Source organism: Sus scrofa, chromosome 12 (genome assembly GCF_000003025.6).
Source record: "Sus scrofa isolate TJ Tabasco breed Duroc chromosome 12, Sscrofa11.1, whole genome shotgun sequence".
Classification (NCBI taxonomy): Eukaryota; Metazoa; Chordata; class Mammalia; order Artiodactyla; family Suidae; genus Sus; species Sus scrofa.
In genome coordinates this window covers 52,570,873-52,595,931 of record NC_010454.4, presented here as the reverse complement: position 1 = coordinate 52,595,931, position 25,059 = coordinate 52,570,873, and the positions used below count along the sequence as shown (strand labels likewise).

The 25,059-nt window shown below is 60.6% G+C and overlaps 4 protein-coding genes and 1 non-coding gene across 13 annotated transcripts in view; 4 read left to right on the top strand and 1 right to left on the bottom strand.

Moving 5' to 3' along the window:
* Positions 724–5,131, top strand: PHF23 (PHD finger protein 23). 2 transcript variants are annotated; one of them, NM_001244314.1, is given in 5 exon segments: positions 724–933; positions 2,517–2,548; positions 2,727–2,819; positions 3,395–4,232; positions 4,335–5,131. In NM_001244314.1, coding segments are annotated over 5 exon segments (1,212 nt in total). In that variant the 5' UTR covers positions 724–899; the 3' UTR covers positions 4,550–5,131.
* DVL2 (dishevelled segment polarity protein 2) lies at positions 5,666–14,245 on the top strand. The gene is given in 16 exon segments (XM_003354942.4): positions 5,666–6,126; positions 8,591–8,660; positions 8,974–9,119; positions 9,251–9,360; positions 9,486–9,621; positions 9,721–9,811; positions 9,938–10,007; positions 10,106–10,245; positions 10,352–10,428; positions 11,164–11,231; positions 11,411–11,539; positions 11,641–11,772; positions 11,900–12,079; positions 12,892–13,110; positions 13,213–13,506; positions 13,509–14,245. Coding segments are annotated over 16 exon segments (2,208 nt in total). The 5' UTR covers positions 5,666–5,932; the 3' UTR covers positions 13,661–14,245.
* On the bottom strand, positions 14,177–22,411 carry ACADVL (acyl-CoA dehydrogenase, very long chain). 4 transcript variants are annotated; one of them, XM_021067809.1, is made up of 20 exons: positions 22,351–22,411; positions 19,215–19,290; positions 18,907–18,963; positions 18,750–18,822; positions 18,596–18,660; positions 18,353–18,487; positions 17,844–17,988; positions 17,462–17,591; positions 17,241–17,366; positions 16,754–16,952; positions 16,390–16,494; positions 15,883–15,969; positions 15,736–15,798; positions 15,538–15,639; positions 15,366–15,463; positions 15,215–15,287; positions 15,039–15,111; positions 14,875–14,947; positions 14,708–14,783; positions 14,177–14,625 (listed from the first exon to the last, which is right to left on the bottom strand). In XM_021067809.1, exons 4-20 carry the CDS (start codon positions 18,796–18,798, stop codon positions 14,485–14,487), a joined length of 1,740 nt encoding a protein of 579 aa, XP_020923468.1. In that variant the 5' UTR covers positions 18,799–18,822; positions 18,907–18,963; positions 19,215–19,290; positions 22,351–22,411; the 3' UTR covers positions 14,177–14,484. The 4 variants fall into 4 exon arrangements, with proteins under 4 accessions (XP_020923468.1, XP_003131991.2, XP_005655336.1 ...); XM_003131943.5 differs by lacking the exon at positions 22,351–22,411 and adding an exon at positions 19,365–21,576; XM_005655279.3 differs by lacking the exon at positions 22,351–22,411 and adding an exon at positions 19,380–19,533.
* Positions 16,257–16,336, top strand: MIR324 (microRNA 324). Its single transcript, NR_038574.1, has one exon. It is a non-coding gene; the product is annotated as a microRNA 324 (primary transcript).
* Positions 21,911–25,059, top strand: part of DLG4 (discs large MAGUK scaffold protein 4) — a 23,884-nt gene continuing 20,735 nt past the window's right edge. For 2 of the 5 annotated variants that reach the window (XM_005655280.3, XM_013987947.2), the window contains exon 1: positions 21,992–22,406. In XM_005655280.3, the coding sequence (XP_005655337.1) occupies positions 22,377–22,406 (30 nt within the window). In that variant the 5' untranslated portion in view covers positions 21,992–22,376. Of the gene's footprint in view, positions 22,407–25,059 lie in introns of all 5 variants that reach the window. The other 3 variants (XM_003481294.4, XM_013987943.2, XM_013987946.2) reach the window with 3 other exon arrangements.

Here is a 25,059-nt window from a genome sequence, read left to right as displayed (position 1 = left end):
ATAGGGGCTTGAGGTTAAAAAAAGTTGGTTTTCTACTGTGGGTTCCAGTGGAGAAAGTTTGAAAGTACCTGCTTTGGATATCCCATCCAAGTTTGTCATAACCTTTTGAATCAAGGAAGGGTTTTTTCCAAGTGTGGAGCTGGTAAAAGAACTCTGTCCTCAGGTATATGTCCCTTAGCCAGACTCTGTGCCGGCGTGCGGGTTCCAGTAGAGTGGAATACAAGTTAGGGAGAAGACTGGGAGGAGGGAGCCATTATTACCACGAGAACTTCATCTCCCAGCAGCCAAGTCTCCGTGTAGCCGGAAGTGGGGCGGTCCCCGGGTGGAAAAAGAAGCCGCAGAATGAGGCAGTATGGTGGCCGAGAGATCTAATCCCTTCTTCCCCTTCTTTCTTAGCCCCGCCCCGCCTACATTTCCCAGAAGTCTACGCGCACTCTTCCGCTTTCCCCTCTGCTCCCAATCTCCCCGCCACTCCCCGGGGGAGGAGAGCGGTTTAGTACGCCTGCGCCAACCCATGGTTTGCTGGGAACTGAAGTTCCGGAGGCGTATGAAGTCCCCTTTCCGTCTTCCCCAGACGGACCACAATCCCCTTGATGCACTGCGCGTCGGCGCCCGCGAAGGGAGGAGGGAGGGAGGAGGAGGGAGGAGAGGAGGAGGAGGAGGAGGAGGAGGAGGAGGGAGCAGGCGGCCGGCGGCGCGGGGGGAGGGGGCCCGGTCCGGGAGTGCGGGAGGCAGTGGTAAAGGGAGGTGGCGGCAGCGGCTAGCGGACTCGAGTCACAACCAGGCCGAGGCAGACACCTCTGTGAAGCGAGGCAGTAGGAGCACCGAGCACCGGAGGCGGCACCGGGATCCCCGGCTCGGGGGAGGGGGGCGCCGGACCGGGAGGAGGGGAGGGGGCGATGCTGGAAGCCATGGCGGAGCCCAGTCCCGAAGGTGAGCTCTCGACCGGCACAGAGCCCTGAGCCGGCGGGGGGCGGGCGGGGAATCTATTGGCAAACTTGGAGGTCGAGCCCGGGAGCCCAGCGGGGGAGCGCGGGGAGGGGTCGGGGGCCTGCCCCTGGAGGTGGGAGAGCGACGAGTTGAGAGACCTTGGAGAAAGAGGAGTGGGAGACTGATCGGGGGGTAGCTGGAGATCAGACGCTGTATGTGGGGGGAGGGTGGGGGTAGTGGGAGCTGGAAACCCAAAGCTTCGGGGGTTAGGAACCGAAAGGGCCTCCGGTAGGTTTGGGCCCTGGAACTAGGAGGTTGGGGAAATCTGGGGGCCAGAGAGTTGTTGAGGAGGGAGGATGTAGGAGAGGATTGGGTGAGGAGTCTGGTAGTTCGCCGAGGTGGGGGAGTTTGTGGCGGTGGGGCCGGAGCTCCGGGTAGTTGCCGCCGGAGATAGCCCGTTGATTGTTGGTGGGGTGGGCAGATAGTTGTGGAGAGAAGAGGGGGCCTGGGTATTGTCTGTGGTAGAGGGACCTATACCGGGGGGGGGGGGTAGTTGTGGGGCGAGGGAGCCGGAAAGCAGCGAGAGCTGGGTCGTTTGGGGGGCGATGGGGTGGGGAGGGGTGGGGGTTTAAGACCGGCGAGTTGCGCTGGCGGCGCGGGGTTGGGGGGGGGGTTGGTCGGCGAGGGTTAGAGCCTGGGAGTTGCGGAGGGTGAGGGGGCAGCGGCGGCAGTAGCAGGGCTTGCTGGGGAGGAAGAGAGTAGCTGGATGGGGGGGCTAGAGTTTAGGGGTCTGTAGCCTAGTGACTTGGTGGTGAGTCCGGGGGCGGAGGGGGGGCGGCGGCCGGAGAGAGCGCAGAACTGGGCCCGGGGGCCCGGCGGGGAGCCCAGGAGCTCGAGACGGGGAGGGGCCAAAGCCCCGGATGGGGGCGGAGGGACGGCGAAATTGTGGGGAGCGCGGTATGGGGGGGCAGGTGGGGCCGCGTCCGGGTTAGAGCGCTCTGGTCTGTCCCGGCCGCGAAGTGGCGTTGGATGTGTGAGCCTGTGTGTGTTTGGGGGGGGTGAGGGGCGCGCCGGGCCTCGTGCTCGAGGAGAAGGGGCCGGAGGGCGGGGAGCGGTTCGGCGTGGTCATCCCGGACCCTGGGGGCCGGCGGGCGGCGTGTGCGGTCGAGGAGGGCCCGGGGCGGCGGAGCGCGGCGGGGTAGGAACTCTCGGCACTGGGCGCATGTGAAGGACAGGGGCAGGCGGCAGCCTGGGTAGGTCCGGGGAGCGGTATGGCGGGGTGGGGCGCCGAGAGAGCCGCGGAGCCCGGAGTCTAGAGAAACCGTGAGTTGGGGGGGGCGGGGCGCCAGGCCTCGGGTGGGGGGAAGGGGAGCGCTATAGGGAGGCCCGAGAGGGCGCCGCGCCCAGGCTCCGCCCCTCGCGGGGCGGAAGGGGGGCAGGGGCGGGTCCCGCACAGCTGGGGGCCTGCTCGCCTCGCCGAGGGACCTGGAGGGGAGGGGGTTCACTTGAGGCCTCCAAGATCGAGAGGTGAGGTTTTCCACCGCCTCTTTGCCAGGGCCTTGACTCAGCTTTTATTGCTTTCACAGATCCACCTCCGACCCTTAAGCCGGAGACTCAGGTGAGGTTCACAGTTCCCTTGCAGCCCAGCATTTCTGCAGGACCCCTGCCCCTCTCCGCTCCCTGCCCCTCCTCGCTCCCTCTCCCGCCTCCCTTTTCCAGATTCCTCGCTCCAGGGACTATGCCTTCGGGAATGCCCTCGCTTAAACTCCAGGTGATACCTCTTTCCTTCCTTTCAGCCACCAGAGAAACGTCGGAGAACAATTGAGGATTTCAACAAATTCTGCAGTTTTGTCTTGGCTTATGCTGGTTACATCCCCCCAAGCAAAGAGGTAGGGTCAAGAGGACAACTGACTGGAGGGTGGTGTCCTAGGGCTGTAGATGGGCTGTTGAGCATGGGAGACTGCTACTTATTATATGCAAGACTAGGGAAAGGGAAATGCAGGGTGCGACTACCAGTATTTGGAGTGCTACCAGTATTTGGAGTGCGGGTGGGACTCACAGAGACGCGGCTTGCGCACGGTGAATGGTCTTGGGGTGCTCTTAACGGTGAATGGTCTTGGGGTGCTCTTAATGGAGGGTGCTTTTGGCACATTTTAGCAAGCTGAAAACGGTAACAAATGAGACTACGCAGAACGAGCTAAAGAAATTTCACTCTGCTCTGGGGTATCCAGTGCTGTGAAGGCAGTGGGCATTGGGGAGGCGGCTGGAATTTGAGGTCAGAGGTAACATGGAAGAGTGTTCAGGATGAGATGCTTAAGGTAGCTGGGGTGGGGGGGGGATACGTTTTCTGAGTACGGCAGATGAGGCGGTTTGGGGAGGATATTTTGGTTTTTCAGCTGGGTTGGTAGTGGGGCTGAGACGGCACTGGGCCGCCCGCTGACCCTGGTCTCTTCTCCTCTTCAAGGAAAGCGACTGGCCAGCCTCTGGCTCCAGCTCTCCATTGCGAGGCGAGAGTGCGGCAGACAGCGATGGCTGGGACTCAGCTCCCTCAGATCTCAGAACCATCCAGACCTTTGTTAAGAAAGCAAAGTCATCCAAGAGAAGGGCGGCTCAAGCAGGTCCCACCCAGACCGGACCCCCAAGGTCCGCTTTCCCTCGTCTGCAGGCCCCTGACAGTGCCACCCTGCTTGAGAAGATGAAACTCAAGGATTCGCTCTTTGATCTAGATGGGCCCAAAATGGCATCTCCACTGTCCCCCACATCCCTGACACATGCCCCTCGGCCCCCTGCTGCTCTCACCCCGGTGCCCCTTTCCCAGGGGGACCTCTCCCAGCCTTCTCGAAAGAAGGACCGAAAGAACCGAAAGTTGGGGCCAGGAGGCGGGGCGGGCTTTGGGGTGCTTCGGAGGCCTCGGCCAGCCCCTGGGGATGGGGAGAAGAGGTCTCGAATCAAGAAGAGCAAGAAGCGGAAGTTGAAAAAGGCAGAGCGGGGAGATAGACTCCCACCTCCTGGGCCTCCCCGGGCACCTCCCAGTGATACAGACTCTGAAGAGGAGGAGGAAGAGGAGGAGGAGGAGGAGGAGGAAGAGATGGGAGCAATGGTAGTGGGGGAAGCCCCAGCCCCTGTGCTGCCAGCACCTCCTGAGGCTCCTAGGCCCCCTGCGCCAGTGCACCCGGAAGGAGCCCCTCCCGCTGACAGTGAAAGCAAGGAGGTGGGCAGCACTGAGACAAGCCAAGATGGAGATGCCAGCTCCAGCGAAGGCGAGATGCGGGTCATGGATGAGGACATCATGGTAGAATCAGGTGAGAAGTGGGGGGCCACCTCAGCAGCGCTATCGATGGGTTTGGGGGTGTTGTGGATCCCAGAGCCCAGGCAGAATACCAAACAAATCTTCTTTTCCCCAGGTGATGACTCATGGGATCTGATTACGTGTTACTGCCGAAAGCCCTTTGCGGGCCGGCCCATGATTGAGTGCAGCCTGTGTGGGACGTGGATCCACCTCTCCTGTGCGAAGATTAAGAAGACCAATGTCCCTGACTTCTTTTATTGCCAGAAATGCAAGGAACTGCGGCCAGAGGCCCGGCGGTTAGGGGGGCCTCCGAAGTCTGGAGAGCCCTGACATTTGCCATGTCTAGGCTGGAACTTCAAATGGCAACATGACTGGGAAACTGAGCCTCAGGGTCCTTGAGATATCCCCTGGAGCTTGGATGTCCCATTTCAAAGCCGAAATTTCCAAGGGAGACTGGTTTGGAAATGAGTCATGTTCCTGTCCTACCCTTCCTTCCCACGTTGTGGACTTGAACTTAGACCCATTGCAGTTGGTGGGAAGCTGGCTGGGTCCCTAGACACTTAAGTTCTGTCCCTTGGACCTGCCTGTGACCGATCACTTTCTGGGCAGGGTTGGAATTGGGATGGAATGGGACAGTTGTCTATAAAACTCTAGTGTAAATACAGCATTCCCCTCCCTCATCTTTCTCACTCCCCATTTATTCTACACCGGTTGTGTTTTTAATTTTGGACTTCCCCTTTTGAGCATGGAAGCTCAGAGGTGGGGTACCAGCCAGAGCTTGGCCGAGTGAGGAAGGAAAACAGGTGACGATTCTCTAACTCACCTTTTTTGTTTTTCATAATATCGGCCAGCTGTTTGTACAGACAGCCTGTGAGTTGTAAATAAAGCAGAGTGGGCTCTTTTGTGTTCATAGCCCTCGCTGACTGTCCTGCATGGGAGGGCGGCTTTGGAAAAGCTGGCTGGAGATGGGGCAGGCACCCACTTCTCTTTAAAAGTTCAAACTGAAAATGATCTGGCTCTACCCCTTCCCCCCCAACCCTACGGCCCCAGTTGGCTTTGCCCCATCTCACCCTTAGTGTAGGACCTTAGTGTAGGACACACACTTCCCACCGCCGCTTCCCACCCCATCCCCACTCTCATTTCCCAGGCGCACGCTCCCGCGGATGAGAGTTGCTTGGAGCGACCCCCGTCAGTGGACTAAAGCGGAATCAGTTGCCTGCCACCTGAGGGTGGAGGCCAGCAGAGCCAGGATAGCCAGGACGCGGGTGGGGACACCTTTGGGGGCAGGGTTGTGAGACGGTTGCTGAAGGCAGCAATCATGTGGCGGAGGCGCTGGGCAGTGTCTATGGTCACGTGATCCGGACAGAGTCACATGACGGGGGCGTTACGGGGAGCGGGGCGGGCCGGCCCGCGTCACGTGACATGGGGAGAGGTGGGCGGGGCGCTGGAGGGCGCTCGCGACATCGGCGGCGGTGGCGCGCGGCGGCGGCGGCGGTGGCCGCCGAGTCCGGGGCTTTGGGTCGCGTCCCACGGCCCGGCCCCCTCCCACCGCCGCCACCTCGCTGACCAGTGCCGCCTTCCCTTTTGCACCTTACTTGCGCCCAGGCGGTCCTGTCCTCGCTTGCGCGTCGCTTCGCAGGAGTGCGCAGGCGCGGCGGGGGCGCTCAGCCCCGTTGGGTGGGCGGCAGAGCCCGGGAGCGCGCGGGCGAGACCATGGCGGGCAGCGGAGCGGGGGGCGGTGGTGTCGGGGAGACGAAGGTGATTTACCACCTGGATGAAGAAGAAACTCCCTATCTGGTGAAGATCCCTGTCCCCGCCGAGCGCATAACCCTCGGCGATTTCAAGAGCGTCTTGCAGCGGCCCGCGGGCGCAAAGTACTTTTTTAAGTCTATGGATCAGGATTTCGGGTGAGCGCGAGGCCTAGACTAGGATCGATGGGGGCTGTGCTATTGTGGATTGGGCACTACCGAGGGTCACCGGTCTGTTCTGGGACATACAGCGATTTTCTGGGCTGTAGTGGAGCAGATTTTACTAGGCTGGTGTAGATTGGCCATCCCAGGACGGACAAGGTTATGCCTGGCCAGGTTGAGGCGCAAGAATCTGTAGGAGGACAGACTGCGCTCTATTAGACAAGATTAAAAGCGATTAGGCTATACTGGCATACAGTAGGGCGCACTGGTTTAATTTTGGATGTTCTGGACTGTGCTGAGCTGGATCGATCTTTCCTTGGTAGTCCAGTACATTGTGAGCAGTGCTGAGGCACAAAGGCTATGGTGGGGGTGTTGTGGAATCTGCCGGTGTAGATTGGGCTATAAAGGAGCGACTGAGGTGTTCTGTCCTATTACTAAGGCAGACAGGATTGTTTGGGGACGTTCTAGTCTGTGCTAATGCAGAGTGCTGTGTCCGGATGCAGTTATGATCTCTGCTGGGTTCTATTGATTGATCTTAGTTTCTTTGCGGCCTGGTTTTTATTGGGACACTCAAAACAGGGGCAGACAGGGCTGACCGGGTTTATGTTAGTACATAACATAGCGCAGACAGCTATATTGGGATATTCTGGTCTATATTGGTGCAGACAGCTGCATGTGGGGACATGCTAGGCTGCGCTAGAACAGATTGGGCTATCCTGAGGAAATTTGGGATAGTCTGGGCTGGACTGGGACTGTAAATAATGCAGAGTGAGCCCTTTGTGTGTATGTACTTTGAGATTGTGCCCTCTTGGTCCTCAATCTCAGCTCTTAAAGGGATACTGGATTAAGCTGGGATACCCTGGGTTCTAGGAAAGCTGAGCGGACTGAGCTTGTCCTGGAAAGGTCGTTGGGTGTTAGGAAGGTGGTACTGCCTTGGAAGTTACCTTGGGTTTAAATCAAGGTTCTTTTTTTTATTCGTCAACACTGTAGCCTTGGGCAGTTTATTTAACTTTTGATCTTTGGTTGCATCTTTGAAATGGAGTCGGCTAGAGTAAAACGTTTACTATAGATGTATGGGGAAGGGGATGTTTTTGGTAAGCGGTCGTCATCGTTATTAGTATCAAATCTAATTCTTAAACCAGGCTGCGATGATGCAGAACAGAATCACTTGGCAGGCTGGTCTCTGTTGAGGCTGGATTGTGTCATGAATACACCCTTACGCTGAGGCAGATCGCTGATGACTGGACTGTGCTGTCACGCTGATAGTAAATGGGATTAAAATGACAGCGATCTCAGCTCTTAGAACCACATTAGGCTAAAGGGTTCATCAGACTTAATGTCCTAATTTGTGGGTATGAGAGTCTGTTCAGGGCAAGTGTGCCTCCTAGTGATGTGTTTATTAGTGTCGTCAACAGATAGCTGTTAATGCTTAGGAAGGGTCAGGGGCTTTGCTGTGTGGCTGGGGACATGGTTTTGAACAAAACAGGCATTCATGATGTAATGATTTCATTAAAAAGGAGCAAGTCCAGTCCATCAAAGGAACCCATGGGGGGGATGACCCCCAGGGTTGGGTTTTGGAGGCTGTCCAGGGAACAGATTGCTTAGTGCAGTTTTGTGCCAGGTGAGGCTCAGGGGAATGGCAGTCTGGCTTCAGCTCTCCTTGGGAGCCTTCAGTCTAGTGAGGAAGCGCCATTCTTTGCTTTAACGGGTGCATTTGCCAAGGGGAAGGCAGCACATTTGGACATTGCTCTGGAAGTAAGTGAGAGAAAACGAAGGAGAGCATGAGTAGAGACTCAGATGAGGACCAGTGCCTCTTTGGGGGAAGTTGTGCGAGCGGTCAGGTGAGAGTTGTGGGGAGGCTGCTCCTGAGGCTCCTGAGCTTAGGTGGGTATGTGGGGCACCTGGGGCAACCTTAAGGGAAGGTTTGAATCAGACGCTGGGAAATCTTTGGATCAGCACCGAGCCTCTGAGGATGAGCTGGGGCAGGAAGGAGTATTGAAAAGGAATTGAGTTTGGAGATTTCCTGGGTGTAAGAGCAACATGTTTCCGTGTAAGAAGAGAACTTGGACAGGGTGGTGGAGCATCAGCACCCTTGAGCTGGGTGAAGATGGGGAGAAACTTTTTTTTTTTTTGGTCTTTTTGCCTTTTCTAGGGCCGCTTCTTGTGGCATATGGAGGTTCCCTGGCTAGGGGTTCAGTCGGAGCTGTAGCCACCCGCCTACACCAGAGCCACAACAACGTGGGATCTGAGCCACGTCTGTGACCTACACCACAGCTCACAGCATTGCCGGATCCTTAACCCACGGAGCAAGGCCAGGGATCGAACCCGCCACTTCATGGTTCCTAGTCGGATTCATTAGCCACTGAGCCATGACGGGAACTCCAATGGGGAGAAACTTTGAATGTGGGTGGGAATGGGACGCCAGTGCAGTCACACCGACCTTTCTTTTGTCTCTTGGCAGGGTGGTGAAGGAAGAGATTTCCGACGACAATGCCCGCCTTCCCTGCTTCAACGGAAGGGTGGTATCCTGGGTAAGGGGCCCTGGCTCTGAGGCTCAGTCCCTCAGGCACTGCCAAGCTCCTCCAAGGCTCAGCCTGTGCCTGCCCGCTCTCGGGTGCTGGAAGTGCTGGCTCTTTGCCTGCGTACCTGTTTGGAGAGCCAGCCAGTGGAACCCCTCCGCCTTCTCCTTCTGGAGCCTCTAGGGCTTACTACTTTTTTGTGCTTTTCTCCAGGCTCGCTCAGGCGCTGTCTCCTTTTCTAGTCCTTTCTCTTAATTCCATCTCCTATGCCTCACTTCCCCATTGAGCCTTTTTTTTTTTTTTTTAATCACTTGCACGGTTCTAGCTGGTGTCATCAGATAACCCCCAGCCTGAGATGGCCCCCCCGGCCCATGAACCTCGGACAGACCTGGCACCTCCACCCCCACCGTTACCCCCTTTGCCTCCAGAGAGGACCAGTGGTATTGGGGACTCCAGGCCTCCATCCTTCCAGTGAGTCCTTGGGGTTCTTGAGTCGGGGGTGTGCGGGGGGGGGGGGGGGATCCAAGCCCCCGGGAGGGGAAGCCGAGGCCTCAGAGCCCTGTCCCGCTGATGTGGGTGGGAAACCCTGTCTGCCCATCTAGCCCTAACGTGTCCAGCAGCCGGGAGAATCTGGAGCCCGAGACGGAAACAGAGTCAGTTGTGTCTCTGAGGCGGGAGCGGCCTCGCAGGCGAGACAGCAGTGAGCACGGCGGTGAGGGGGCCAGGCCCGCAGGCTGGCCGGCCTGGCAGCTGGGGAGGGTTGGCTCAGCCCCGGGGCCCCGAGGGCAGGCGCGGAACGCGCCAGGCCTGCCGCCTGAGCTTCCCGGTCCTCCGCAGCTGGGGGCCACAGGCCCAGCGGCCCCTCGCGGCTGGAGCGCCACCTGGCCGGGTACGAGAGCTCCTCCACCCTCCTGACCAGCGAGCTGGAGAGCACCAGCCTGGGGGACTCGGACGAGGACGACACCTTGAGCAGGTAGGGCTCCCAGCCCTCCCCGGGGCCGCCCGCCGGCCTGCCCGTCCCTTCGGTCCCGTGACCGCCACCTGGTGGGCTCCTTGCCCGACCCCCCGGCAGGTTCAGCAGCTCCACGGAGCAGAGCAGCGCCTCCCGCCTCCTCAAGCGGCACCGGCGGCGGCGGAAGCAGCGGCCCCCCCGCCTGGAGAGGGTGAGGGGCTTCTCGGGGGAAGTCGGGGCACAGTCGGGGCACAGGCGTTGGCTTAGGGGGTCCCCGGGCCTGTCGCGGTGGGTGGTGGAAGGCAGTCCAGCTCCTTCTCCCTTCCCCCCGCCGCAGACCTCGTCCTTCAGCAGCGTCACCGACTCCACCATGTCTCTCAACATCATCACCGTCACGCTCAACATGGGTATGAAGGGGGGGCCTGGGGGTGGGGTGGGGTGCCCGCTGGGAGGTTGGGGGCTCCCCCCACCCCCCACCCCGTCGTCACCTGGTCTCCGTTCACAGAGAAGTACAACTTCCTGGGCATCTCCATCGTGGGCCAAAGCAACGAGCGGGGAGACGGTGGCATCTACATCGGCTCCATCATGAAGGGGGGCGCTGTGGCCGCCGACGGGCGCATTGAGCCCGGGGACATGCTTTTGCAGGTGGGCTGCACGGCGGCAGTGGCGGAGGCGGCGGGCGGCGGGCCTGTCGCCCCTTCTGCCCGGGCCCGAGCCCCTCCCCCGCTTCTGATCACTGCCCTCCCTGCAGGTGAACGACGTGAACTTCGAGAACATGAGCAACGATGACGCGGTGCGGGTGCTGAGGGACATCGTGCACAAGCCCGGGTGAGCCTCCGAGCTGGCCCTGGGTCCTCAGTCCCTTTTCTCTGCGTTTTTCTCTCTTATCATTTTAAAAAGTGGTGAAGTGTAAGGCCGTCAGAAAATCCCTAAAGAGGGAGTTTCCAAGGGGCCTAGTGGGTTGAGGATCCCGTGTTGTCACAGCTGTGGCCCAGGGTCGATCCCTGGCCCAGGAACTCCCACATGCCATGGGCCCAGCCAAAAGCACAGCCAAACAAAGTACATCAGGTGTCACGCACGTAACGAGTGGTTGTGGCGTGGAGGGGTGCCGTGTCTCTACCACCTAGGTCGTGAGCTAGAAGCTGCCGACACCCGCAGAGCCCCGAAGCGTCCCTTCCCGCTCCCTCCCTCCTCCCACCCCAGAGGTGACTGCACTCCTGATTCATTGGTCGTCACCAGAGCAGCAGGACACAGCAAAGCTTCAGTTTGCTTGGTCGTTGCACTGCCCTTGCACGTACCTTTCAACAGCACAGTTTAGTTGTCCCTGTTCTGGGACTTGCTCTGAGCGGGACCGGGTCTCTTGAATTACTCAGCGGTACAATTTTTAGAGGTGCCCATGGTGGTGAGTCACCCGCACTGGGGAGCCTTCCCCGCTCAACCCTCTGGCCCGGCGGTGTCTGCCGCGTCTCTTTCCCTCTTTCTGTCTCGCACCCGTTCCAGGCCTCCTGCTTCCTGAGGCCTCTCCCCTCGTGCCCGCTTGACTGGGCCTCCTCTTGCCCGCAGCCCCATCGTGCTGACCGTGGCCAAGTGCTGGGACCCCTCTCCCCAGGCCTATTTCACTCTGCCACGAAGTGAGTGCTGCCCAGGAGGCCTGCAGCGGGAGGACAGGGTGGATGCCACGGGGAGTGGGTGGCTGGGGGGTGTGGGGGGGTGTCAGTCCACAGTGGGACAGGCGTTGTGAGCCAGGGAGGGCCAGGGCCGGCTCGCCGGGACCTGGACGTGATTGTCTGGGTGGCCTTCTCCAACCCAGATGAGCCCATCCAGCCGATCGACCCTGCCGCCTGGGTCTCACACTCTGCTGCGCTGACCGGCACCTTCCCAGCCTATCCGGGCTCCTCGTCCATGAGCACCATCACGTCTGGGTCCTCTCTTCCTGACGGTGCGCCCCCAGTACCCCCACCCCCCACCCCGGCACGGTGTGACCCCACTGTTCCCTGGGAGTGGGCCGTGCCTCTGATTTCCCCGTCTCCCCTCTGCCAGGCTGTGAGGGCCGGGGCCTCTCCATCCATACGGACATGGCATCTGTGACCAAGGCCATGGCAGCTCCCGAGTCTGGACTGGAAGTTCGAGACCGCATGTGGCTCAAGATCACCATCCCTAATGCCTTTCTGGGTATGGCTGGGCCCTGGGCAGGTGGCGTCGCGGGGACGAGGAGAAGGAAGAGGTGGCCAAGGCTGGGGAGGGCCCAGGCAGGGGCTGAGGAGGAGATCCTGAGGCCTCTCTGCCCTGGGCCATGCAGGCTCGGACGTGGTCGACTGGCTCTACCATCACGTGGAGGGCTTTCCGGAGCGGCGCGAGGCCCGGAAGTACGCCAGCGGGCTGCTCAAGGCGGGCCTCATCCGGCACACGGTGAACAAGATCACCTTCTCCGAGCAGTGCTATTACGTCTTCGGAGACCTCAGCGGCGGCTGTGAGAGTTGTGAGTGTCCCTGCCCTGGCCCAGCGAGCGTGGCTCTGGCTGCCTCATCCTGCCTCTCCGACCCCAGAAACCAGCTGGGGCCACCAGGGCTCAGAGCAGTGCACCTCCTGCCCTGGCTGCTGACGCCCCTGGGGGCCGACGTCCACCCGCGTTCTGTGGACAAGCTGAATTTTGTCTGCCTGCTGGGAGCGGGGTGTGTGTGGAGCTTTTCCTGAGTCTCATGAAAGCATGGGGACTTGGGAGTTCCTGTCATGGCTCAGTGGTTAACGAATCCAACTGGGAACCATGAGGTTGCGGGTTCGATCCCTGGCCTTGCTCAGTGGGTTAAGGACCTAGCGTGGCCGTGAGCTGTGGTGTAGGTTGCAGACGCGGCTTGGATCTGGCGTGGCTGTGGCTGTGGTGTAGGCCGGCGGCTACAGCTCCGATTGGACCCCTAGCCTGGGAACCTCCATGTGTCGCGGGAGCAGGCCTAGAAAAGGCAGAAAGACAGAAAAAAAAAAAAAAAAGCATGTAGGACTTGCACTGGGCCTCGATGGCTGTGGCAGGGGGGAAATTCCCTGTCAGGAGCCCTCGGGAGTTTTGTGTATGTTTGGCCACACATCTAGAAGTTCCGGGGCCAGGGGTCGAACCCAAGGCGTGGCAGAGGCCGGATCCTTAACCCACTGCACCACCAGGGCACTCCCTAGACATCCTCGTTTTAACCCGCGTCATGGATGGTTGTGGGGTAATGGCTTCTGGTTCCTCTTCATTCGATGTCTTGGGGTCCTGGCTTCTCAAAGCAGCGAGTCTCATCCTCTGCCTTTGGCTCCCAGACCTGGTCAACCTGTCGCTGAACGACAACGATGGCTCCAGTGGTGCCTCGGATCAGGACACCTTGGCTCCTCTGCCTGGGGCCACCCCCTGGCCCCTGCTGCCCACCTTCTCCTATCAGTACCCCGCCCCGCACCCGTACAGTCCCCAGCCCCCACCCTACCACGAGCTCTCGTCCTACACCTACGGCGGAGGCAGCGCCAGCAGTCAGCACAGCGAGGGTAAGTTGCCACCCGGGTCCAGAGGTGCGGGCGCAGGTGACCGGGGAGGCCGAGGGACCCTGGGCGAGGGCTCAGTTGCTCCATCCCCCTCTCGCCCCACAGGGAGCCGGAGCAGCGGGTCCACACGAAGCGATGGGGGGGCAGGGCGCACGGGGAGGCCCGAGGATCGGGCCCCTGAGTCCAAATCCGGCAGCGGCAGTGAGTCCGAGCCCTCCACCCGGGGCGGCAGCCTTCGGCGGGGCGGGGAATCCGGGGGGACTGGTGATGGGGGCCCTCCGCCTTCCAGGGGCTCATCAGGAGGCGCTCCCAATGTCCGAGGCCACCCGGGGCTGCACCCCTACGGCCCACCCCCTGGCGTGGCCCTCCCGTATAACCCCATGATGGTGGTCATGGTGCCGCCCCCCCGCCCCCCGTCCCCCCAGCAGTGCAGCCTCCAGGGGCCCCTCCAGTCAGAGACCTGGGCTCCGTGCCCCCAGAGCTGACGGCCAGCCGCCAAAGCTTCCACATGGCCATGGGCAACCCCAGTGAGTTCTTTGTGGATGTTATGTAGGGCCCCAGGTGGGGCGGGGTTCGATCTCCGGCCTGGACCTGGCCGGCCTCGGTGCTCCCTCCTGTGATTGGGTGTCTTGTGGGTCGTGTGTGCTCGGTACTCCTCTGGTGCCCGGGCTCAGCCCGGTCCTGCGGGCTGCCGCCTGCTGGGAGGCTGCTGCCGCTGTGACTCTACCAGCAGTGCCTGGTTCCTCCCCTTCCCTCAGGGGGCAGCAGGGACATTTGGTTATTTTTAGCTTTAATGTTTTTTGTAAGCCTTTTGGGGGGCTGAAATAGACTTTCTTACATTTTTGGACTATTTTTTTAGTAGACATCTTCTCTTTTATATGAAGAATTTGTACCTCCTCTTAGGCCCCTTCTTCTAAGCCCAAAATGTGACCTCCTACTCCGTGCACCCCGTCAGTGGTCCCGCGCAGGGTGGGGGGGGCGGTCAGCGGTACCCTGGGAACTGGAAGGGGCTCTGTTACCCTAGACAGCAGAGGAAGCTGGGGTATTGGGTATTTGGGGGCCGTGTAGCTGCTTTTGTTAACTTTATTTATTTTAGTCATTTGTATAAAACACCAAATAAAGCAATAGGGGAAAACTCCCCACGCCTCTGGCTCCTTTTTTTGGGAGGGAGGCAGGCGAGGGAGAGGATGGACAGACGGCAGCAGAGCAGGACCTGAGAGAGACTTTTTATTTGGGAGGCAGTAAGCACGCCCTCCGAGAGCAGGCACCGTTCTGAGCCGAGGCCCCTTTGAAGGCAGAACCGGGACGGGCAGGAAAGGGGCCTGGGCTTTGGCTTGAGAGAAGGCACATTCTGGGCCAGGCTCTGGTCGGGAGTATTCAGACGCCAAGGGGGTTGCTGGTGACCACGCCACCCCGCTCTATCAAGGCCTTGGAGATGCTTTTGAAGTTACGGAAGAGCTCCTGCTGCTGCGGGTCAGACTGCAGAGCAGCCATGTTCTCCCGGATCCGGGCTGCAGCCTGGGGAGGGGACGGAGGGCGGGGTTCAGGCCTGTGCCTTGAGCAGCCCCCCACCCCCAGGCTTGGGAACCTGGGGACTCACCTCGATGCACCAGCTGTCGCAGAGCATTTTCTCGTGCTGGGCTGTGGACTGGCCCTCACTCAGGGACCTGGAGGCCCTGATGGGAAGCGGGAGACGCAAAGTCTGGGCTATGACCCTGGCCCGGGGCCCCCCTGCAGCTCGCGCCTCCCACGCCGCCGCCGCCTCACCTGGACAGAACCACCACCATGGCGTAGAGGTCAATGGCACTATCTGCCAGGCGCTGCAGCACGAACTGTTCATCTGTCAGGTAGATGGCATCGGGTGGGTGGGGGGGCGTTGGTGGAGGGAGAGGGAAAGGAGCAGGGGTGGGGAGGTGGGGGGGCTCACTCACTGACAATATCCTTCTTGTGTTTTATCAGCTTCACCTCCACCACGGTGGCAAACTGCTCCAGAGCCTGCACTGCCTGAGGAGGTGGGGAAGGTGCCCGGGGCTCAGAGCAGGGCCCACCTCCGCAGCCCTTGACGCCGGATGCAGGCTGTCCCCTGACCTTGACTAGACTGACTTACCAGCTGGCCGCTCCGACTCAGTTCTGGGTGGATGATGCCGCTGAGACTCAGGCCACTGCCCAGCCCTGCCCGCCTTAGAGGAAGCAGCAGGGGGACGGGTTAGTTGCCATCCTCGGCCCCGCCCCGGCCCCAAGCGCAGCCCCAAGCTTACCGCCTCAGCTGTTTGCTGGCCTCTCCCAGCAGGAGGCCGGCATTCCCAAAAGGATTCTTGAGAGCATTGCCCAGCCCAGAGAGTTCCTTTCCTTTGTCCTGTGGGGAAGGAGGGTCCCACAGTCTGGACTCTGTCCTCCCGCCCTCCTCCCCCCAGTTCTGTTCCTTCTCACCATACAGCCTTGCAGAGCCACAAAGAGCCGGAGAATGTCATTCGTCCCCTCAAAGATCCGGAAGATGCGCAGGTCTCGGAGCACACGCTCTACCCCGGGCTCCTACCACGGGGGAGGACAGATCTTAGGGCCCCGCAGGGAGGCGGCTGCCTGCTCCTCCCGGCCCGCTGCACCCCCCAGCAGAGAAGCTTCCTGTACCTTCATGAAGCCCATGCCCCCCATGACTTGGATGCACTCATCTGTCACCTTCCAGGCTGCCTCCTAGGGACAAAGAAGCACCTACGGTTGGCTTGGGAGCCAGGCTCCTGAACCCAGCTCTCCCTCCTCGCAGGCCTGGGACCTCACCGAGCCAAAGATCTTGCTGATGGCGGCCTCTATCTGGAAGTCCGTGGATCCCTGGTCCATGTTGGCGCTCACCATGTAGGCCATGGACTGAGGTCGGGACGTGCGAGGGGAAATGGAACAGGGCTGCGTCAGACTCACCCTGACCTCCCAGATCTGCCCTGGCTCCCTGCGGCCCTGCCTTCGCTTTCCGACACCACGTGTCAGGCCCTTCGAGACATTCGGTCCCCTGGTCAGTGCATCAGGGGCTGGCAGGCATTTGACTTCTTAAAGGGGGTGAAGAGATAAGGGTGGGGGGCATGCCATAAACACCGGTACCTCTGGGAGCACCTCGGGGGAACGTCAACGCTCTCCCGGTCCTGCAGGCGCTGAGCTGACTATGCCTCCCCGCATCCCCTAGGGCATTGGTGTGAAGCTGGAGACCCACTGCCCCAGGTGCTGCTGGGGGTTGTAGTCTGACCCGACTGAGAAGAAGGCCGCAGGGCTCCGGGGACAGGGGGTGGCCCTCACCTCAGTCACATACTGCAGCATAGCCATCCGGGCAAGCTTCTCCTGGATCACCCCAAAGTTGTGAATTTTCTCCCCGAACTGGGTACGATTAGCAGCATGATTCACCTGGAAGAGGGCATGTTTGTTCCACTCGGTCTCAGCCTCCTGCTTCTGGGAACGGGGCTGCGCTGCACTGGGAGGGATGGGCTCTGGCCACAGCCAAGGGTTCGGCCCAGGCTGGGCAGAGACTAAGAGTTCAAGTCTGGGGCTGCTGGCAGGGGAGGGGTCTCTGGTAGAGGGAGGGCCTGCAAGAGAGCAGGGACACGGAAAGGGGGACAGTGTGACTTAGATCCAGGCTGGCTGGGGGCTTGGGCCAGGTACTCACCGCCTTGGCAATGATGGCCTTCATGGTGCCGGCCATGGCCGCGGCCATGCCAAACCTTCCATTGTTGAGAATGTGCATGGCGACCTTGAAGCCGCCCCCGACCTCGCCCAGCACGTTCTCTGTGGGCACTTGCACTTCGTCAAAGTACACCTCCGCCGTGTTTGAGGCCTTGATGCCCATCTTCTTCTCGGGGGGCCCGCTGTGATGGGCAGGGAGGAGACGGAGAGGTGTGTGTGCCACTGGGGGAGGGAGCTGGCCCGTAAGGCACCGAGGCCAGTCCCCGGCACACCCAGAGAGCTGAGGAAGCCTGGCTCTCACTTGGCGCCCCGTGTTAGGCTTATTGGCTACTGGAGCCAGACTTTAGGTCAGTTCCTTACATATCAGGTCCAGAGGCTCTGGCTTTTGCACAGGTATCCCCCCCAGGCCCCGTGACCTGTGACAGGCATCTGCCCTGGAGCTCGGTACTGTCCCCTCCCCAGCCACTCACTGGGTGACACCTCCAAAGCCCCTCTCCACCAGGAAAGCTGTGATCTTCTCCTTCACGGCCCCTGTGGCTGGGTCTGTAACTGGTGTCTTGGCAAAGACCGTGAAGAGATCGGCCAGGCCTCCATTACTGCGGAAAAACGAGAGACAGTCAGGGCCCGGAGGACGGAGCACTGGGGCCCTGGAAAAGCGGGAAAGAGGGAGAAAGGGGAGGAGGAAGAGTGCCTGATCCAAATCTTGCTTCCATTGAGAGTGTAGTATTTTCCACAGGGGCTGGGCACAGCTGAGCTGCGGATGGAGGCTGCATCCGACCCACTGGAGGGCTCAGTTAGACAGAACGCAGCCATGACCTCCCCTGTTGGAGAGAGAACTCCTTTACACTGGGTTTTTCTGGGCAAGAAAAGCCTCACAGTGCCACCCTCACCCCTGGCATTCGCTCTAAACACTCTGGCGATAGATATACAGTGTTTTCACATTGCTTTGCCAGCACGCTGCGATTGATGCCTTCCCAGCATCTACCCCCGGGGCAGGAACCCAGCTACCACCAGCCTGATTTGTGCCAAGCCCAGGACACTCCCAATCCCTGCGTCTCCTGAGGCTGCCTCACCTGATGCCACTTTGGGGAGGTATTTTTCTTTCTGGGCCTTTGTGCCGAAAAGCAGGATGCCTTTGAAACCAATGCTCTGATGGGCCCCCAGGACGATGCCCACGCCGAGGTCGTGCATTCCGACAATCTCCACCAAGCGGGCGTACTGCCGGGGAGACAGGCAGCTGGGGCTCAAACTCGCTATGTGGGGCACTGCCCTTGGCAGGAGAGCAGGGGCAGCAGGACAGGGCCTGACCTGGACATCCCCACAAAGTGAGTGGACAGAGGAGGTGGGACCATGGCAGAGGACTGGCGGGGCTGCTCCAGGTTTTGATGGGAGGGAGGTTTCCTACCCTATGGTCGGGTGGTCCCCACCAGAGCTTCATGAGGGCCTGGGAACCTGGGTGAGGTCCCCGGCCTTCAGGGACCGCATGTAGCCGGATGTTAAGAGTCAACATTCCACAGGCCCCCAGGGGGCAAGAAAGGAGTGGACCAGAACACACTGGAGGTGACGGAAGGGGCGCCCTCACCTGAGTGTTGCAGAGGCCCACGCCACCCAGCTCACTGGGCACTTGCAGACCAAAGGCCCCCAGCTCCTTGAGGCCCTGCATAGTGGTCTCCTCCACTCGCTCCAGCATGTCATTCTTGGCAGGATCGTTCACCTCCTGGAGAAGACAGGGCCCTACGTCCAGGCTCGTCCAATCAGACTCCTTAACCTCCCTCCCACTCCATCAGGGACCAAGCCCTCTACTCCTCAGGCTGGCATCGCTCACCTCAAAGAAACGGGACACGGGCCCCACCAGCTCTTGGAGAACCTGTGTTTGGTCCTCGTTGAGCACTGCGGGGGATGAGGGTGTCAAGAGGGATGGACAGGTCAGACAAGGCCAGGCCAGGGCCCCCGCCCGGCTGCGACACCCAATTCCTTACCAGACGGATATGGAAACACCTGATCCGTGGTGAGCTGGCCTTTGAACATGCCCACAGCAAAGGATTTGGATTCCTATGCAAGAAGAAGGAGGTTTCACGAGGCGGCACGGGCTGGGTCTGCCTCCGCTTAACTCCTCCCAGGCTCGAGGCCACATACCGTCTGGATCCTTTTTTCTCTGGTCGAAGCCTCAGAGGAGAGGGCATCAGGCTTGGTCTTGGGATTCCGAAGCGCCAAAGAAAGCAAAGGGTTAGAGCTGGCTGTTAGGGGAGGGCGCAGCCTTTCCCCTAGTTTCCATCCTAGGGCACCTTGTCTGCCCTTTCCCCTACTTTCTGCGCCGGGGCAGCCAGTCGGCAGGTGACTGGGACCCAGAGGGAGACCCCTGTTGGCGGTCGGAGGTGGGAGCCAGCCGAGGCCAACTGCCGCTCTCACCGCCCCCATTCCCCCCGAAAGCTGCCGTCCCTTACCTGGGCGGCCCCATGGGCATAGGGACGCCAGGCAGGGCCGGGCCGGGGCTGCTCCGGGAGCGCAGAGAGTCTCGAGCTGTGGGAAGTAGGGGTTCAGGGCTGGCCCGGTCCCCGGGCCCGCTGCCCCTGTTCCTCCTGTCGTACACACACCTTACGCCCCCCAACCTCAGCAGCTGCCGCCCCACGTTCGGGGTCATCTTCGCCGCCTGCATTTCCGAACCCGCGACGGCCGCCGCTGCCCTGAGCGCTGTGACCTAGCGCTCCTGCCAGATCTGCCAAAGTCTGGGACCCGCGCCCTGACTCATCCTCCACAATGCACCGGGAGGCGGGGGGGCGGGGCTTCCGGGCGCCGAGGGCACGCTGGGAGCTGTAGTTCCGGGGCGCCACCCAGCACCTGCATGCTGGATGACCTAGGGTCATCCCCAGACGTCCCTTATCTACCCAGACTCCTTCATCTCGCCTGTCCGAACTAGAGTGTCGCCCTAAAAAGGGGTGATGCGATAGGCTGAGAGAGAAATTTAGGAGACTGCAGCCAGAGGGAGGGAGGGTAGAATGACGGGAGGACTTTCCAGGTGGAATTAGAAGGGAGAGGTGAGAAGAGAGAAGCCTAAGATAGAGGCCAGAGGCAGGGGCGTGGAAAGACGACTCTTTGCGGTGTCTCATCAAATTGGTCTCTACCGACACGGAAGGGAGTGAAATGGCGGGGCGGGTGACTCAAGGTGGATGTGGGGTGGGTGTCCCAGGAATGTTTTCCTGAAGCCTAGGAGTAGTCCCTAACTCCAGCAACACGTCAGCTTTTTCGTTTTGCTTTTTAGGGCCACAGGTGCGGCATATGGAGCTTCCCAGGCTAGGAATCAAATCGGAGCTATAGCTGCTGGCCTTCACCACAGGGCACAGCAGGATCCGAGCCGCATCTGTGACCTACACCACAGCTCATGGCAATGCCGGATCCTTACCCACTGAGCAAGGCCAGGGATTGAACCTGACCCTCAGGGATACTAGTCAGGTTCATTACCGCTGAGCCACAAGGGGAGCTCCTGAAACACCTAAATTTTGACAATAGGAAGGAAGCCAGGTGGGTCCGCTGAGACCTTGAACATCTTTGTCTCCGCCCTCTGCTCTCTGCTGAGACCATGTGCTCAGGCCAGGCCTCTGGGCAGATGGGTTCTTCCCAGGCCCCAGAGGAACCGTAGGAATTCTCATGTCCCTGTCGGGTCTGGTTCTCTTTCTCTCTCTCACACAAACATGTTTAACCCTGGGTCCAGAAGTCCCAGATAATTTATGCCCCTTTGCCATTCTCACGGGGGCCAGGCCCAGAAGAGAGTGACAGTTTCCTTTCCTTTTGAGCTGTGGGAGCAGCTGACCCCCTTGCCCAGTCTTCAGGAAAGTGGAGGGGTCACACCTGGCTTTGGGGAGGGGCCAGGGTGTGAGGAGGAAGATGGTGATGGTGGTGGCACAGCGGGCGGGTCGGAGGCTGCCTGCTTTGCCTGGCAGGTCCAGCTGGGTCGGGAGGAGGCAGCTCAGCTCCTCTGACCCTGGGGGGATTAGAGAGATTAAAGTGAGAGAAGAGAGAGATGTCCGAGGGACCCAGAGGTGAAAAACAGGAGTCCTTGTGAAGGAGAGGCCTGGGGGGAGAGGGTGGGCCTGGGGGTCCTTGTCCTGGACCTCTCCAGAGAGTCTGGGGTGAGAGAGCAGAGATAAGAGGCGGAGGTGAATGTGTTGGCGCCTCGTGGCTGGCTCCCTTGTCCCAATCCTCCCTCATTTGCATTTCACCAGCTCCCAGGTCAGCCCTCTGGCTCCTGGCCCCCCCACTATTGCGATGGGCACCCCCTCTCCTCACGGTGCTGCACAGTGACCTCTTCCAGGCCTTGCTGGGTGAGTAGCCCCGATTTTCCGAGGGGCAGCCGTGGAAAGGGCTGGCCTGGGGGCTGCTTGGGAGTCTGGAGATCTTTTGGTAGCTGCAGGAGCCCCAGGCAGGGGTCCTCCATCAGCGTCCACCAGCCCGGGCTGGAGGGGTTCCTCCCTTAGCGGGCAGACGGAGGTGAGGTGATGGCAGGGGCGGCCAGAGAGGCAGGGGGTGGGCGAGGTAACTCGGTGGTTCTGTTCCTGTGACAGACATCCTGGACTATTATGAGGCTTCCATCTCAGAGAGCCAGGTAAGGGGGTGAGGGTGGGGGCCCGACTTCCCGAGGGAGCAGGCAGGGCTGGAGGGGTGCGCAAAGCACTGCTACTATTACCCTGAGACTTGGGGGCCCTGGGACCACGGCCGGAGTCAGGCGCCCCTGCAGCCCCCTCTTCACCTGCCCCAGCTGCAGGCCCCAAAGGGTCCAGGACTCAGTCACTCTTGAGGCTTCCTCCTGTGCGTCTGAGGGAGCTGAGGCCCCCAGGGACTCCCTCGTGCCTGGCCCTCCCTCCCTGCCTGCCCCGAGCACAGCCTCTCTCCAGCGGCCCCGCCACCCTGGCGGCTCCCAGCCCATCTCGGGCTGCTTCCTCCTCCCTGGCTCTGCTGTCAGCGCTGGTGGCTCTGGCCAGGCCTCCATGTTGGCCTCAGGGCCTCTCCGCTCCTGCCTCCATCTCCTTTCCCATTATCCGGGTTCCTGCCAGCGCGGAAGGAGTTAAGCCTGCCAAGGCACCCCCCATTCTGCTCCTCGATCGCTCCCTCCCTCCCCCTGCTTCCTCTCTCCTCCTCTCTCCCCTTCCCTCCTCGGCTCCACGGCTCCCTCGGCCGCTGCCGCCTCCGACCCCCCCACCCCACTCCCCCGCCACGGCCCCGAGCCCCTGGCCGTTAGGCAAGACCCCCCCTTACCCCGGGGCTCCCCGAAATCCAGCTCCCCTCCCCCACCTCAGCTCATGCCCCAGCCCCCGAACTCCGGGGCTGCCAGCCCCCGGTGCCCCCGCCCCTCCTGAGAATCGGGGTGTGCTCCCCAAGCCCCCTCCCCTCCACTGGGGACCCCCTTTTAGGGCCCCCTTCCCCTCCCTCCCACGCTCCCCTCCCCTCCCCTTCTCCAACCCCCTCTTTCCCCTCTCACCCCTCCCCCCATCCTGGCCCCCCCTGCAAAAGTGGGGTGCGGAGGGGGGAGGGGTGAGAACCCAGGGAGGGGAGGAACGAAACTCCGATGAAGTCAGAGCCCCTTACCCGCCGCCGCGGCCAGGCCCCCCAACATGGACTGTCTCTGTATAGTGACAACCAAGGTAAGCCGTGATGGGGGGGCCAGTCACCTGGGGGGAGGGTGAGAGTTTGTGGGGAGGGGTTTGTCAGGCCTAATCTGCCGCCCGGGGGCCCTGGCGTGAGAGCATCCGAAGATGGATTTGGGGGTCATAATTTAGTTTGGGGGTTCACGGCTGAGAAAATGCTGGGTTTGGCCACAGGTGCCCCCTGGAGTGATCCCTTTGTACCTGGGGAGAAATGGAAAATAGGGGGTATTCTGTGACTTGGGGGCTGGTGGATTCTGAGCTTCACCAGTGATGTTTGAGGGAGACTTATTTAAGGAGAAGCCTGGCTCACATGGGAGTCCTGCCCGGTGTGTGTTAGAAGAGGGGCTCTGCGTGGGGGGTCCCCTTCTCCCCTGGGAGACAAACTGGTCTGCAGGTGTCTTGTCCAATTTCAGGGGGGCTCCTGGCTTGGGGGTAGGAGGTTACTGGTTGTGAGGGCCTGACTGGTCTGGGGGTGTCAGCTGGCACGGAAGGGGAAGGCCTTCAGGTTATAGAAGAAGCGTCTCGTGGTAGATACATTTGGGGGTGCTCTCATTTTGGGGGAGCAGTTAATTTAGGGTTCCAGCTTACGGAATGGGGATAGTTGGGAGTTGTCAGCGAGCTAGGGCCTGACATAGGATCACCTGAGGGAAGGGACCAGGTGAGGTTAGGATTGGGGGTGCTCCCTTGGGTGGTGGAAGGTTGCAGCAGCTGAGGCTGGCAGCTCCTGAGGAGGAGGAGGAGGAGAGGTTTGGGGAGAGAGGGGATTTGAGGAGGGGGACCAGGTGCATGGTGCAGAATTTGGGGGTGGCCCAGGCAGATGCCCATCACCCCCATCTCCTCCCACACAATATCTACCCCTGGTTGAGAAAGAGGGAGAAGAGCAGGTGGAGGGGATGTTCCTGTTACCCCTGACCCTTGGGATAAAGGTGGGGGAGGACACCTGGATTTAAGGTTACTGGGGTGAGAAGGAGTCAGAGGAGGGCCGGGCTGGCAGCCGGGAAGATCCGTACAAGGCTATCCCTGTGGTTGGAGTGCCAGAGATCCTGGCTGGCAGAGCTAGCAAGCTCCTGGTGGGATGCAGAATACCCTGGTCTTGGCTCTAGGACTCTGGGACTGGGAGGCTGGATGCCTGGTGTGTGGAGGGAGGCTTGGGCGGGTGGCAGGCAGCTGGGGGTTGGGGGGTGGGACAGGAAGTGGGGGCCGGGGAGGCGGGGTCTGGGTGAGTCACAGGCTGGGGAGGGGGTTATATTTAGTGGGAACTGCAGATTCTCAGGGGAGGGAGCTGAGGACACACATGTTCCCTGCCACAAACTCACACATGTGTGTACACATGCGTCTATACATGCCTCGCTCATGTGTGAGCTTGGACAGAGGCGACTGGGAGCGGAGGACCTTTAGGTCCCAGCCCCGACCCCCTCTCCAGAGCTACTTGCTTATCCCCTGTTCTGCGGGCTTTGGGCTTTCTCCCATGCTGCTGCTTCCTCTCATCCCCTGTAGTTTCCGTGGATTTTTGTGCCTCAGTTTCTCTGGGCTGCTCTCCTTTAATGTCTGTCTGATCCTCAGTTTCCCCGGTGGTCTCCTGCCCGTAGCCTGCCCCTTAGCCTTAGGCTCCCTGGCTCTAGTCCCTTATGTGCAGGTGTATACGGAAAGCCAGTTGGAATGTGTGGGCTCTGCTTCCAACACGTGAACACACATATGCCAGCGAGGGTGAGGGGCTTGCCTGCACTGGCAGCTATTCTGGGACGGGGGGTGGGGGGGTTATTCGTCTTCCTTCAAGAACCCTGCTTCTTCGATGGAGCCCAGGGTTGAGCATTCCCGAAGGAAGGAGTCTTACGCAGAGAGGATCATGCATTTTGGGGCTTTTACAGAGGCGTGGAGACCCAGGCTTGCCACATTCCTTGGCCGCAAAACTTGTCTGTCTCGGGATGGCGGGGACTTCAAGTCCCACAAGGCCTTGAGGCACAAGTTCCCTCAGTGTTAGAGGGTTGCTGCCCGTGGGGCTGTTGGGACTTGTGGTTCATCTCTATTCAGGGCAGCGCAGGGTTAGCCTAGGAGGAGCCAGCAGGGGGCACATGGCACTTGTCCGTCCCCCCCCAAATGCTGGGTGGGGTAGAGGGTGCTCATGCTTTGCGGTCGTTGAGCTTCCCAGCTCCATCTGAGTCCTCCATCTTTCACTGCCTATATTTAGACTCCTGCCGCAGTAATTTAAGGAACATTTATTGATTGCTTACTCTGTGCCGGACCCTATGCATTGTGCTCGCTCTGCCTCTACAGCTATCACTTAGTCTTACTCCGTGCCTATCTCTCTGCCGGTGTCTCTCTGTCTCTGAACATCTCTCTCTCCCACTCCGCCCCCGTCCCTCCCTCTTCTCCCCGCGCTGCTGCCGCCGTTGCCATGGTAACCGGCGACGACTGAAGTTGCGTGGCGGGCCTGAGGGCCGGGCGAGGGTGGCGGAGGGCGGAGCAGAACAAGTGGGGGAGGGGGGAAAAGTGGGGAAAGACCGGGGGCATTTGGCCAGAGTCCCGGAGGCGAAGCGGTTAAACCCTCCGGGTGGTCCTTATTGGGCAAGCTAAGACGCCGGGGGCGGGGCAGTGTGGCCAATGGCCTCATTCATTGGCCGACTGGGGCGGGGCGGAGGGACAGTGTGGG